This window comes from Pungitius pungitius, chromosome 7 (assembly GCF_949316345.1).
Source record: "Pungitius pungitius chromosome 7, fPunPun2.1, whole genome shotgun sequence".
NCBI classification, from domain to species: Eukaryota; Metazoa; Chordata; class Actinopteri; order Perciformes; family Gasterosteidae; genus Pungitius; species Pungitius pungitius.
In genome coordinates, this window is record NC_084906.1 from 17,498,118 (window position 1) to 17,513,598 (window position 15,481).

Here is a 15,481-nt window from a genome sequence, read left to right on the forward strand (position 1 = left end):
GCGGAAACGGGCGTCGTTGGCGCCGTCGCTGCCGCCGAATGCGGAGGTCCAGGGCGTGGGTGTCGTACCTGGCCTGGAGGTGGGCGGCCAGCTCCAGCACCTGTTTCCAGCGTGCGCCGAGGGCTGGGGGCTGGACGCTGGCCTCCATCGGCGAGGCCCAACCTGGGTCTGGAGAGCGGCGAGGGCGGTGACCGGGGCGCTGCCTGGAGCCTGCTTTCGAGCCGGGGTTGGCGTTGCGCCGGGCAGCCAGCTGCGTGCCGTGTGGGTCCCCAAACGCCAGGCGAGTTCCCAAAAACGGGTTTCTCAGGTCAAACCCTGCTGAGTCCTTAGGTGGTGGCGTCATTCTGTCAGGGGGGGACGCGGTCGAGGGCAAGGAGGGAGGACTCAGATGCAGTGTTGAAAAATAAAAGACTTTAATTGTCAAAAAACTCAAACTCAAAATCACTCCAACCAAAAAAGGGGAGGAAGGAGGCAAAAACAAAACAGACAAAAAAACAGGGACCTGGACTTGAAAACATAGACTTGACTTACTTGACGGGACACAAGAACGTCGACATGTAATGACGCCACACCAGACAAGAGACTCACAGGGCTTAAATACACAAGGGAGGTGCAGGTGATTGAACACAGGTGGAAACGATCAGGCACGGCAGACAATTACAGGGGAAGACAGGCCAAGGCAGGAAGTGAAGTTACCCAGGAACACCAGAGACATGAAAACTACAAAATAAGACAGAGCAGACCCAAACCGTGACAACCTGAGTCTAAATAAAATAATCCACTGTCACCCAATGAGACGAGGTTTCCCAATGTCAAAAAAAAAAAGTACATTTCTAGACGATCTCACTCTGTGCTGTTGGTAAACGGCATTAAAACAAAAAACATTCATAAATAGATGTAGTGTGTAGATCTGAAACCCTATATATATATATATATATACAATTAACAAAAGAGCAGCCAAAACCACGAAACAGACCCATCAGTCAGAGGACGATGCACACGGGGGGGGGGGGGGGGGGGGGGGGACAGCACACTGATTTAAACACACACAGCCTTCACACTGCCGCCTCGTGTTGTCAACAGATGGATTTTCCTCCCCGCCGCCGTGCATCCGGACCGGTCGTGTGAATCCACCATGTTTTAGTCAAACAGGTCTCGCTTCCATCACTCGTGACCTTTTAAAACCCACCGGTTTCCTCCTTACCCGTGATCCGAGCTCACGGTATTGATTGGACAGTTGGTGCACAAGCTGCTGTTGGTTTTATCGTATTTACGGGAGCTGAATGTTGTTTGACACAAAAATAAATATATAAAGCCAACCTTGACTTCTTCGTCAAAGAACATGGTAAATGGGGAACTCGTTGGCAAGCAGCAGTTGTTGGTGAAACATGAGAATTCCTTTTTAATTGGTGAAATCCGTTAGCTCAGTTTCTGTTCTCCACCAACTCCTGAGAGAAATATCTGTCTCTTTCGCTTCTAAAAGCCCCCCCACCAGCTACTCGCTTAGTGTGTCGCTCTGATGGCTACAGGTACAGGCTGCAAGGTGCTAACGCCCTGCAGAGCTAACAGTCACATACGTGATGCTTTAAAGTACTTTTCTATCTAGTGTTTTGAACATAAACCGTCCATTCGTTGTGACACCCCCCCCCCCACCCCCAACCCCTCCCTCCCCCCTCAACACCATTAAACAAAGGCAGAGCAACCTGCTGGCGGTGAATGTTATCGCGGTGGATGGAGAGCGGAGCCGCTCAGATAGCCGCACTGCCGGCGCGAGATAGCTGCAGTCAATAAGGATTTGGTGTCTCTGACGTTGACTCCGCGTGACGTTAATCGCTGAGAGAAAAGCCGCACAACTCCAGATGCCCCGATAGCGCGTGGAATGCCATTCAGGTTGCAGAATAGAAAACGTTTTTTTTTTTTGTGTGTGTGTGTGTGTGTGTTTAGCGTTGGAACCTAAACGTAACCCAAGATGAAGCCCTGAAAACGAAGGCCTGGCGGCAGGTCCGCCGTACCCCAGCGCCGCCGCCACTTGTTAAAAAGTCATTACCCCGTTAATGGCGGCACAGTACTTCACAGCGTCTCGGCTCCTGCTTCAATTACGGTTCAATTCGTCCGCTGCGTCCGCCCAACACTCAAAGCGGGTGGAGGGGGCTGCCCCCCCCCCCCCCCCCCCCCCCCGAGAGGCCTGACGGTGATTACTGGCTCCACCGCTCCCCCCCCCCCGATCAGAAGTCACTCAAGTCTAGTTGTCTCTCCCAATCTCCCTAAACGTCCTCATGTGTCCTGCTTAAGAGGAAAAGAAGGCCCTTTGTTCTCCACCTTCCTCCCTCCCAATGAGGGGAAAGAGGTGGAGCAGCAGCAGCAGCAGGAGGAGGAGGAGGAGGACAAAATGAAGGTCCGACCGTTGCCTCGGAAACACAAATGAGAGAAAGAGGAAGTGGCTTTTCGGCCGCCGCGGGTGGAAGCGCGGGAGGTGCAGGCGGAGAGTCGAAAGGAGGTCAGATGACCCCGTAGTCCCTGAGGGCCTTGATCAGCACCGTGTCCTTGACGTCGCTGAACACCTTGCGGATGTTGTTGGTGTCCGTGGCGCAGGTGAAGTGCGGGTACAGGGTCTTCCACTCGTCCCTTTTGTCGCGGTTGCCGGCCTGCTGCTCGTACAGCTTGCGGATGTAGTTCTTGGCGTCCTCGGGGTTGCACCGATTACCTGGTGGCAGCGGATTGAGGTCGGGGTCAGCGGAGTGACGGAAGAATTAACTATAATCGATGGGTTGTTTTGTAAAAGGAAACTCAAAATGATCACATCTACCATTTTCTGACTGATTTTGATCGAATAAATGGACATCTCTTACTTTTTTTTAATCATCGAATGAAATAAAGTCTACGATACCAGTAAAAAGTTTGGTTAAAAGACATTTTCTCATTTAAGTCAATGAGAAAGTGCAACTTTTGACTGACAGCGTAAATATAAAAATTTGGTTGTACGGCAATACTACTATCAAACAAAATGACACGTTTGGCTATAACACGGAGACACAATCCTTCATCCTCCCCCTACATTCTTCACAATCTTGGGGAAAAAAGAAAAGCTCACTCGAAAATATTTTGCTTCATAAAATCCCAGCCGCAGGTATTCTTTGGGACAAAGAGCAGTCGGAGCGCACAATTACAAATGGAATGACAATGATTATCGGCAGCTCTCATCACCGCGGGGATGGATTGTTGGCACCGACGGTCATTCTAGTCGAGTTTTCCTCTTGTGTTATTTAAGTAAATGGTTATTACAGAGATAACTACCTCCGTCCTTGTGAGCAGGACGTTGTGATGAGTCCGTTGGAACTCTGGAGCATCAAGGAGACGCCATTTATCAGAGGACTGACTAACCAATGATAATAAACATTAGCGGGGAAGTCCATCATTATTTCAATGATTCCCTGTCATGTCAAACGGCTTCATGCGTTTCTCACTTTTTGTCTCACATTTTATAATTTATGAAAAAAAATGACAGATTAATTAATCAAATTAAAATAATCATTGGTCGCCCCCCCGTATATTTGAAATAAAAAGCCTGATGCAGGGCCTGGGATTTTTTTTATTGATAAATGACTTCTGCGTCCCCACAGTAATTATTTAACTGACTAATCAATTCAGCTCAGACCACCAAGCTCCTCGCTGCGTTAACGTTTGATCGCGGCAGCCTTCACGCCGCGTGGTTACAGCGGCGGTCACAAGTGCCCCGCCGTCCCCGCACAGCAGCCAGCCAGGGAGGAACTGCACCCAGCTGCTGTTAACGTTAAATGGACATCAAGTGGCTTGACCAAAGAATGAGTCACTATTCCAACACTGATGGTGAAACACAGTGGTCGTACTGCGCACAAACACACACACACACACACGCACACGCACAATCAATTTAAGTTCCTAATTCCCACCTTGCACACACACACCTCACACATTTACACTTTGCGGGAGGGGGGGGGGGGGGTTAAGGTGTGCAGGGCTGATGTGAAGCACAGTATTGGTCTGTGTTGCCATGGGCAACAGAAGGTGAAGGGTGGGGGGGGGGGGCGCGAGGACTATTAGGGCACAACAGCAGGCTGCAGCCACATCATTAAGCACACCAAGTACCTGGAAGTGACTCATTTGTAACCTTGTTTGTGTGTGTGTGCGTGTGTGTGTGTGTCTGTGTGCTCAAAAGAGAGGGAAAGAAATAACGCTATAGCTGAAGAGATGGTGAAGCCAGGACGGGGATGGAGGATTCAGAGGCAGGGACACGCTGTGGCTGAAATCTCTCGGCAAATGACTCTTTGTATTTCATTTTTAATGACACATAATTTCTAGTGGGTGCAGCCAGATGTGACGAGGTGTAGCTGCGTGTCAAAGCAAATCGCTCCGAGGAGAAAACAGCATTGCGAATTTCAAATAATCAAGATAGTGCTAGATTTTTTCTCAATTTAACCAAAAGCCAAATAAATGTTTTCCATCCCGGTTGTCTTTAGCACAACCATAAAGCGCACCACCATCTCCATAGTGACTATTATACTACGTATACTATCAAACCTCAGCTTAGATTAGACTAAACCTGCAAGAGCAGCAATTAAAGTGCTTCAATAGTCACTGAAAACTATTTAAAAAAACGTCTAACACTTTGAACCAGACCTGAACAAGTTTAGTGTTAGTATGCTAACGTTGAGTACTCAGCGCTAAGTACAGCTGAGGCGGAGGGGACCGTCATTAGTTTCACTGGGAGTTTGTCATAAACCAAAGTATTGGACCTTTTACAATTTTGAGCTTGAAGTTAAAGTTAAGGGATAACCAAAGTTACTATGGATCATCACGTGCACAGAATGTCAAGGCCATCTATAAAATGTTGTTGTTGAGACCTTTCTTGCCAAAAAGAAAAAGAAAAGTCAATCTCGTGGTGGCATTGAACGGATTCATTCATTAACGGCCGTCACAAAACGTCAATATGTTATATATCCGTCTGGGAAGCGGCGTCCATCAGCGACATTTAAACTCACGCTTACCTGTGAAGCTGGGGAAGTATTTCTGCAGGTCAGAGGTCTGGACTTTGTCGGCCAGGATGTCCGTCTTGTTGAGGAAGAGGATGATGGAGGTGTTGAGGAACCACGGAGAATGGATGGTGGTGTAGAACAAAGCCAGACTCTCGTGCATACGGTTCTGAAAACAAAGACAGCACTCTCAATATATTAGACAAGACAGATCCGGATGTCTGAAGCAGAGAGGGAGCAGTCCTTTAAGGAGATGGGGGAGGCAGGGGGGGGTGAAAGAGAGGGGGAGGGGGGGGTGGGGTTTCTGGAGCACGAGGGCCTCTGTGGAGGTTAATGAATGTGTTGGCGGACTGAAAAATGGCAGTGACAGATAAACGGCTTAGTTACAGGGAGGGAGGAAGGTAGGGAAGGTACCAAGGGCTGAGGAGAGAGAGGGGGGGGGGACACGTTTTCTTGTGCAAGAGTGAGACCTGCTGGTTGACGGATGAAACGACAGCAGTGACTAAATGTTTGGACGAGAGAAGACGGATGAAGGTGGAATGGATGGACTCCACTACATCATTATTAGGTTCTATTTACTACATTTATATAAATGTTTGAGTTACTAGTTCACTTTATAATACCAGCATCATACATTCTTAAATATTGAAACGACTAAACCATACAGAAGAAGCAGCTCCAACTCGACTAATTACATTTGTAAAAGCCAGTATATGTCAATGCTGCTGTCGTAATAATCCACTGATATAGAGCTGCAACGGACAATTTTATTTAAATCAAAGATATTAGATGGTCAAACAACAAGCCATTGAGTCCAATAATACTTTTACTTAAAATATAGTATTGTGGTATGACTTAGTGCTTACGATGGTGTCCCTCTCCTCCAGGACCTGGTCGTACTCGCTCAGGGAGGCCAGGAAAATGAGCGAGGTGACATTTTCGAAGCAGTGGATCCACTTCCGACGCTCCGACTTCTGGCCGCCCACGTCCACGATCCTGTCGGGGCAAAGTGGTTTCTTTATATATTTTTTAAAATAAATGCTGGCTTTCGTGACTTTTTAATGTCTTGCAACATGTTCAACGGACACAGCCACTTGTGCACGACACGGCAAACAAAAGCTTTTATTTCAGTGTGGGTTATTTTGGTTCAGAGCTGCACCTCTGAACGACTTCAGGGCAGGTGCCATTTCATTTGGGAACAAAGCGTTCCTCCGGAGTTAACTTTGATCTTTGTCTGCTCGGGCTGTGGTCACACACCCCTCCGCTATTGGAAAAGAAATATAAATAAACCTCACAGAGCGGCACTTCGCTTCCCGCCAAGGTCTTTGATCAGAAATGTGACGCCGTTGCATCCAAACAGGCCAGAGCAGACAAAGCCTCTCTTCTTTCTTTCTTTCTTTCTTTCTTTCTTTCTTTCTTTCTTTCTTTCTTTCTTTCTTTCACGCCCTGACATGTTGGTAATGTGACGCCCCGGCCCACCTTAGCGTGATTTTGTTGATGGTGAACGAGTAGTCGTGGATGCCCGAGGTGGGGAATCGAACTCGCAGCACGTCCTGCTCCGTGGGGATGTAGTCCGGGGCGGAGATGCGGTCCAGGTTGCTCATGTAGCTGAAGGAGGAGGAGGAGGAGGAGGAGGAGGAGAAACAGAAACAGAGTCTTGTTTGAAACAACAAGAGACCTCCAGTAAAACATATTAGCTGTGTTTACGCCAAACCCGGCATCGACCGCGTTAAACTAACCCGAAGGGACACGAGATGTACGATGGTAGAAACATTAAGAGAGGCAAGAAAAAAAAAAGATGGTTAAAAAACACAGGAGGGGAGTGGAGTGAGTCCACATGGGGCCTGTGTACAGGCGACTGGCTTTATGGCCCGTGTTGATACAAGCTGTCATCAGCTGCTGCCTGCCTCTTATCAGGCTCGCGCCGCGGTGATGGAGCTGCTGGGTAAACACGGAGCGGGGCAGCAATAGAGAAGAGAAACCCTTTGTTGTGTGACACATCACATACTCGGATATCTGCCGCGCGTTAGAGCTTTTCGCGTTGATTAAGAAGGACTCGACTTATCTGAGTAAAGGACTAGCCCCCCCCAGTGGTCTCGGGACAAAATAACACTAACCTCCTTCTGGGTGCTACATGTGGGGCTGAAATCCAAAAATAAGGCTCTATTTTTTGTTTGAAACTGCGAAACATTAAAGAAAAACTTCAACTGAGAATATATTGAAATGAACTGAAAAGATGGAAACTCATCCAGCACGCAGCATCTGCTGCCCTCCTCAGAGCACTGGGGGTAAAGACGACTCGTCCAGACGGCTTTTTTTGGCCGTGTGTCACACACACAGTGTTCCACCTGGTGAAACTCTTGGACTTCCACTGAGACACAGCCACTTACTACTCTGTGGAGTCCAGCAGCTGGTACTCGCACCGCCGGCTGTAACAAGCCCGGATGCCCGAATCGGCCCAAAGGCGTCGGATCCCGTCCACGTAGCCTCGCTCCAGCTGTGAGACCTGCACCGTGTTCACGTCCTGCAGCCTCTTGGCGTAGATCTGAAAGACATCGGCGTATGACGGGCCCTCAGTGCGTTGCCATTTGGCTGAGACCTTGCAAACCTCATGGCGGTGACACCGCCTCATTCCTTTCATAGACCGCTGAGTGTGCGTTTCTGTTCCGCCGTGTTTGATATTTCTTGTTTTAACGTGTCCAGTGGGGACACTCGCCCTGATGTCCGCAACCTTCTGCTGACGTACGTGTTTGTTTTCAAGCAATTGGCTGGGTGTGTGTGTGTGTGTTCATGTGTGTTTGGGTCAGGGCTCGGTACGGGTATCTCTTAAGGTATCAACCCAAACAACTTCTCCGGGTCTATTATAATCTATTATTGTTGTGCCACACTGTTTTCTTCAAATGCAGCAGCTACAACTCAAACGACCACTTGGTCTCGCCTGCCCGTGTACGACAGGGACCACAGAGAGGTCCGAGCCCGCGGCTAGAAGCTAGCAGCGCTAACAGCACTAACAGCGCTCACCCCTGGAGGACGAGCTAACGGTTTGCGACAACAGCGTCCCGCCTCGTACCTCGTTCCCGGGATTGTGGTAGGGGATTCTGAGAGTGGTCATGGCTCCTGTCATGGCCTTCATGGCGGTGACAATGTTCTGGAAGATGCATTTGGCGAAGGTCCTCCTCTCCTCCTCTGAGAAGCCTCGTCCGTGGATGATCCTCATCTGTCGGATGAAGGTGGTTTTTCCGCTCTCACCGGTGCCTGAGGAGGAAATGGGAGCCAGAAGATGACAATTACGATTCCGTCACCAGGGCAGAGGTCAGCACTCAGGAGTCAGGAGGCCAAAACAGCTCAAATGAGAATGTAACCGAGTCGCCAGAAATCCAGATCCACTCTGTGCAAATGATTCACTCAAAGAGGACACAAAATAATAATTGTGTAGCTTTTATGTGGCCAGAAAGGCGCTATAGAGATTGTATAGATATTGGATCTCAGATCTCAGGTAACAGTGCCACCCACAACAAAGCGGAGCTACCGGTGTGTATTCATGAGGAGTAGAAATAAAAGAAAAGGTGTTCTTTCATCGTACTTAACAGGAAACGCAAAAAATGTTGATCCATTTATGTATAACAAAAACAGGCGGTTGGTATTTGCTACTCTGACAAGGCAAAAGCGGGGTTTTGTTAAAGTCACAGCAAGTAAACAGAGCAGAAGCCCTAAGTTGTCAGAAGCGGAATTTCCCCGAGACGCTATGAGTTACTACAGCGTCGTTTCTCAGATACTACCTGCAGTCAAGTGATGGAAAGATAACAACCTGTAAACCACAACAGTGACCGTCCGGTTCAACTGCTGTTGACAGCAGTCTCTGAGATAAAAGAAGACCTCCATTTATTTGCTATGATTTTAATTGATCTAATGATCTGTGTACTGACACCTCGCAGCGTCCTTCATTTTGTTGTGTTTCTGTGTCTCACAGCACGTTGTCGATGTGTGTGTGTGTGTGTGTGTGTGTTTGCGTTGCTCCACGAGGAGACAGGCTGCAGAGCAACAGGGATTTAGTTGCCGTTCACGGTGTTGTCTGTTGCTCTGTGGAGGAGTATCGATCGATCAATCAATCAAGCAAGCAGTCACCTGCAAGAGGAAACGGAGACGCTCGCCTGTCACTTCTCATAAACCGCTCCTAAAGAACGGCGTTTAATCCTCCAACCCCGTTCGGTTGGAGGATTATGTGGCTTTAGTTCTTCTGTTGACACTCTTGGGCAATGATTTCATGTTATTGTTTATCGTCTCTCCGTGTGATCGCAGGGTTTCCCCCAGGGACATTTACCGGAGGTGGTAAACCCATCCTCCAGGATCGAATGACTCACAACAGTAGAAAAACCAGCTGTGAAATAAATGTATACAAACAGAATTTCATTGAACAGATCGGCCACATTGTTACAGATACTCTGATGCAGCTCCTTGAGTCACTATCTGCCCGATTTCTAATATTGGCACCTCTACCTCTTCATGTTACATCTCTCTGACCCCACTGAAACATCAAGCACAGGTAGGTCCTGGGGCCGGGTGGCGTCTTCTCTGGACCCTTTTGTCACACCTCTATCGAACTCCATCGAGTTCACGCTGCCCTCAGTCAGAAAGTCATCCAACCAGCTGTTGAGTCAGTAAAACTGATCCCCATCTGGATCATACTTTGCATACTCACGCCGTGACACATGCTTCACATAGTCGTCTCTAGCAAACAGGCCGAGCCGTTTTTCACTTCAATCCATCTATGGTGGCCTCTTGGATTTCTCTGGCACTATTACAAATTGTATTATCCTAATTGCTTCTTGTGTTCATTTTTCTCATTTATATTTTGCTTTCATTTGCTTAACTCGCCCACGACTGATATCAAACAGGAAAGAAACATTGTGCGCCGTGTGCAAATCACTGACCCAGCAGGAGGATTTTGATTTCCCTTCTCTCCTTCTTCTTCTGCTGCTTGAGGATCCTCTTGATCTCTTTGTCCACGGCGAGGTTCGTCTTCTCCTCCTCGGACAGACAGCACGCACAGCTGCGGTGGCACCACTGCCAGCAGCCCGCCATGGTGAAAACCACTGAAATGAGACTGTCAATGAATAATCCCCTCTGTGCGTAATGAGCTGATAAGGACCGGTCGTAAAATCTCGTCGTTAAGTTGCGCGGTGGTCATTTGATTTTTGATTTTGTTTTGTTTGAATCACTTTGGACCTGTCGGGGTTTATTCTAACTCGCGCACCCGGAAATTTGATTTTTGACTGCGCGCACGTAAACAAGTCGCAGGCTATAACTTTAATAACCGGTTACAAAGCCATACACCAAAACGCCTGCTGAGGTGTTAATCCAAATGGTTTCAAGAGGAGAGTTTACAAGAAGTCGCCCAAAAAAAGTAGTCCTAACCTCCAAATCAGTCCGTCACGGTCCCTGCAGTGGAGCAGCTTCACGCGCCGATCGTCTCTCGCTGTCCATGTCCCACCGGTGTCCCCCTCTCCACCCCCGCCCTCCTCCTAGTCCACCTCCACCTGCGTCTAACACCTCGGGCTTTTTTTTTTTCTCCACTTTTTGGTCACCCCCCGCGAAACAACCTGCCGCTCGGGAAAGTCCACCGCGCCTTCAGAGGAATGCGTCCCGGTTTCTACGGTTCGCTGAAAACACTCCGGAGGAGGAATGCGCTGCGGGCCGCGACGCGCCGAGACAGCGCGGCAAGCGACCGCGGCAGCGCCCGGAAGTTAGGCGCTTGTGCCTACAAAATAAGAGCCCGCCGATGACTATTTTGATACCGTTCGTGTGTGGAGTGCGGTGGTTGGAGGGAATTGAATAGGTGTTGGGAATTGTTGGGAAAAAAATAGTGAAATATGTTTGTGAAGGTTGAAATAGCAATAACACAGGTTTGCTTAAATAGAGCAGTGAGCTACACCAGCTATGGTTATCAGGTCAAGATTTAAATGCAAAACAAATATTAATTGTAATTAACTACTATATAGTATGTTAACACAAAAAATAAGGGCAACTTTCTACACTCTCCGTACATTTTGCGTAAAACACTGCTATACTTTTTACATCAGGGACATTGGGAATTATCTTCCTTTTCTTGTAACATAATTCCTTAATGAAGGAAAAACACCTGCCATGTGACGTCACTGAATTCTTACCAAACATTAAGTTGAACTCGGTGTACATTGTGAAGGAGTACAGCTATTCCCCCACACTGTGTGATTTATTGTTGATTCTGACCACTCCCCTGGAATATTGTCCCAGAGCAAATAGCGATAGTTGATCAAGAGTCTTCCGTGACGTGAATGGATGTGACAGGATACACAATGCTGTTAAAGCCGCCGAAAGGCAACACATGTGATGTAATGGCTTATGTCAAACAACTGGGCTTCGAATGGCTGAAGCACCCGCTTTATTATCTTTGACATTTTGGGCGTTTACGTTAAAAGTCCAGTGTATGATAACATGATACTTTCAACCACAGAGATTTGTTTGGGTTTTAGCACATGGATTTATTTCTGACATCAGGTTATTGACCGAATCAATTTGTGTCACTGGAACCCTTAGCGTGACGTTATAGTATGTGTTTACTGACAAAGATCTAAAACAAGATAAAGAGGTATAACAGTTCCTCGAGGTTCTTAATTTACTTTTAATGGGTGTTTTTTTGTGCACGTATTATTACAGCTGTATGTCTTTTGTCAAGTAGTAGTAGATTTTTCATATAAAGTGACTTTCTAAATGTGGTTTTTAATGTACTTGTTTGTTTTGGATCGACCTGCTCAACCCTTATTTTTGAGCATGTACCGGAAGCTGTCGTGGTTTAATTCCTCGTGGGTTGACAGCAGGCTGAATGATTGGATAAAGTTTCTTCAGAGGCTCCCCTGCTTCATGTTTCAGCTGAGGGAGCTGATGGGAAATCACGGGCAGAAGTTTCACTGAGTCATTCTCTATTACATGACCTGATAGTTTCAACTTGGCCTTGCCAGCATTGAGCGCACTACATTTTGATTATTGTGTATTACCTGCTTGGTGTGCATTTGACTAGCTTTACGAGTTAATAGGCATTTAAAATAATCAACTTTGTACACTACGAAACATCACTAACATCCAAAGGATTTACGCTTTCTAAACAATTTCATTTTGTCATATGCACAGGTGTTTTTTGAAGCACAGGTTGAAGAGCTCAATACGTAGTTCGTCGCTCCTCCTCGACTGGTATTTGGGTGTCAATCTTTTGTCTCAGCCAGCAGAACCGGTTGGTCCAGGCCTTCATTGTCTCAGATATTGAGATTGCCTAAGCTCTGTATTGCCATGGGAACAAGGTGAGGCAAGAGACCAAGAGGGAGGCGTTTGTGGACTCGTGGCATGTTGCACTCGACGTTATTAACTTCATTTTTCAAAGGTGTTAATCCTCTAATGTAAATGCGTGTGTGATATTTGAGATGGTGGTTTAACAACAAGTCACAACGAGTGTATGGGGAACTAAGTGCTAAATATTTCCGGGTACATTTGATTCTTAGAATATCTGGTTGTATAAAAGCTATGTGTTAATGACCGTTTAATTAATACATTAATACCAGTTATAGTGTAGAAGCAAAGTGTTAACATCTGTCAACTCGTGCTTCAACAAATGGTTTTTTGGCAAGAGAGAGAGAAAACAAGGAAAGAAGGAAGGAACGCAGGAAGACAACATGCCAGGGAAGGGTAAAGGCATATCAGGCGTGGAATGAACTAGTGGACTCCTCCTCCCACTTCCCACAGGAAGTTAAGTATCTGTGGTTTCGGTGTCCTCATCACATGTCATTTAACTGACGCTTTTATCCAAAGCGACTCACATCGGGTTAAAAAGTTACATTTTTGCCTGGGGAGCAATTGGGGATTGGGTGTCTTGCTCAGGGACATTTCGACATGGCACATGGAGCAGCCGGGATTCGAACCGCCAACCTTGCGGTACCGAGAGCACCGCGCTACTCCATGATGGGCACAGGGGATTAATCCGAGTCGGAGAGAGTGTTACGGCTCTTTAAATGATGAGGTCGTCTCAGGTGTCGTACCGTCATCGTAACAGGCAGCCGCAGCAGCAGAGAGAGCCAGGCAGCAAGAAGAACGAGAAGAAGAAGAAGAAGAAGATGATGGTGACGCGTGAGGAAAAGAGACTTTGTCCTCAGTGGGAAACAGACGCCGATCAATTATTAATCCGACACTGTGACACACAGATGATGGAGCACCGCAGTCTGCTTCCTTTCATGTTCTGCATTCACACTGCTGCTTGGCACGAGTGAAAAGATTTGAAGGCATCTGGTTTTTATGGAGAATGCATGAAGCCCAGAACGTCTTTTTTTACCTGCGCATGGGATCACCTGTAGATGTCAACCACAAAATACAATTCAAATTCATATAAAGTAACTACTACTCCTACTGCTCCTCCTGGAGAAAATACTTGTTCACTACAGCACCTTTGTGCATCTTTTTTTAACTGCATATGACGCAATATTCCCCGTTATTATTTTACCGACCCCTGAGATTAATCTCGTGACCCCTTTGTGGACTCCGACCCCACAGGTTGGAAACTATTGTAAAACAACAGTGTTTTTTGTTGTTGTTTGAGTCCATTTTGTTCGACTTCAGTCGTAATGCTGGGATATATATTCTTTTTTTTTTAATTAAACATTTTTTTTAATCAATAAAAGAATGTGTAGTGAAAAATAAAACACGTGCATGAGTTATAAAGGTGTTTGTTCGGTGGGTGAATCAGAGGATCAGAGGCTTGAGCTGCGGCCCTGTGAGATGAAGGGAGGGTCGGGCTGTAATCTCATGACTCACGACTGGAGATCTTCCCGATCGCACCGAGAACGGGTCCCTCCCTATCTAATGCTCTTCCTTCTTCGAGTTTATTATCTTGGGCAGTCGAGCATCGGGAGTTAGAAACATGAAAAAAATACGTTGTTTTGATAGAATTCTTGAAATGTTGAAAGGGGTAGATTATTTTATTATTGCGTCACCTGCAGCCACATAGACTACAGTGTACTTACATCAATAAAAGAAGATTTAAATGTGAATTTACCTTTGATAAATTCAGTTCCATGTGTTTGGGTTAAATGTTTGGTGCATGGAACAGTGAAAGGAGGAAGCTCTGGTAAAGGTCAAACTCACACAGCACTTGTTTTTATGTTAGGACTCTTCACTCTTTTTTAATCCGGATTCCTTTGAGGTTGATTGAACCTCAGTCGTGTAGCTGCATTACGTTTCCACAAGATGTCGCTATGCTCAACAGTTCAGTCCGCCAGTTGGTTTCAGAGGCAACTAAGAGGACCTGTCAGACAAGTGTGTTCTGCATTCACTTAATGAAATTACCTAAGACATGCATGTATGGTCTGTACATGGGTGCAATTATGAAAATACTCCTGCTTGACTTCCATATTCCTTTCTTTCTCTTTCTGCATGCTTTATACTTTATTTCACTGCATTCCAGGAGGGAAAGAGTTTTTGAAACAGAAGATTTTAAATCCAAACAAGACATATTAAGTCACACAGACATAATATAAGCTATTGAAAGGAAATTTGTTCCACCTTTAAATTAAAATTACGCTTTACGCTATAACATTAAAATTATATTTTGATATGAATTCATGGGGACGGGGGGGGGGGTTGTGTCAGTTCAGATGAATCACTTCAAGCACAACTGTGCAAAGCGTCGGCCTGCGGGCAGGGCGAGAAATTTGTGAACGGCCCCTGGGAGGGCCGATGGAATTCCAGGGACGAGGCGTTGGATCGACCTATGTGCTGCATGATAATATAATAACATAATGGTGTAATAACTCTGCTAGGCAACAGCCTGCTTCGTGAGTTGTTTGACTCCTAAAGCTAAAGGTACACTTCAGCATTAATACTTTGGTACTTTTACTTTGTGCCACAACCCTACTGGAAGCGGATCACATTATTATTCAAGGAACCACCGAAACAGGAGAGTCCTGTATGCAAATCAGTTTTTTTTTCATTCCACTGCATTATACTTCTGCCTCATTATATTTCAAGGAAATAGTTTGTGTTTTAATGCACTACTGTACATGTATTTGACAGAGATGCTTCTTTAAAGATTAAGAGTTTACAAAATAAAACTAAATACAATATTTTGAATTAGATCATTTTTTTGTAGTTAGGTGTTATGTATTCGCTGATAAGTGAGTTAATACTTTCTCCCTTGCTGTGACTGCGCAATTCAAAAGAGGACATATTTAGAATGACACACACCTGGGGCTAAATGACTAATGGCCTGAGGAAAAAACAACTGTGAGTCTTCTGTTTATTTAAACTTCTACACTTTCTCTTTTCTTTTACACACACGTATGGATCTTGTGTGTCCCCGAACAAAGTGAATATGAGACTTTTGGTTTAGAAAAAGGTTTCTGGGAACCATGAAACATTTGACTTAGAACAAAAAGCTACTTCAAATATTGACT

The 15,481-nt window shown here is 46.2% G+C and overlaps 1 protein-coding gene across 1 annotated transcript; it reads right to left on the reverse strand.

Moving 5' to 3' along the window:
* Positions 1 to 1,679: 1,679 nt before the first annotated feature.
* Positions 1,680 to 10,569, reverse strand: LOC119217182 (guanine nucleotide-binding protein subunit alpha-11-like). The gene is made up of 8 exons (XM_037470643.2): positions 10,425 to 10,569; positions 9,941 to 10,102; positions 8,080 to 8,264; positions 7,400 to 7,554; positions 6,489 to 6,617; positions 5,876 to 6,005; positions 5,025 to 5,178; positions 1,680 to 2,704 (listed from the first exon to the last, which is right to left on the reverse strand). Exons 2-8 carry the CDS (start codon positions 10,089 to 10,091, stop codon positions 2,499 to 2,501), a joined length of 1,110 nt encoding a protein of 369 aa, XP_037326540.2. The 5' UTR covers positions 10,092 to 10,102; positions 10,425 to 10,569; the 3' UTR covers positions 1,680 to 2,498.
* Positions 10,570 to 15,481: the final 4,912 nt, after the last annotated feature.

Bases quoted from the DNA above. Each gene is read 5' to 3' on its own strand.
- LOC119217182 (XM_037470643.2), bottom strand. From the start codon at position 10,091: ATGGCGGGCTGCTGGCAGTGGTGCCACCGCAGCTGTGCGTGCTGTCTG. The intron at 5,179-5,875 runs GTAAGCACTAAG...CTTTGTTTTCAG, and splicing joins TGGAGGAGAGGGACACCATC to AACCGTATGCACGAGAGTCT. The intron at 2,705-5,024 runs GTAAGCGTGAGT...CGCTGCCACCAG, and splicing joins ATACTTCCCCAGCTTCACAG to GTAATCGGTGCAACCCCGAG.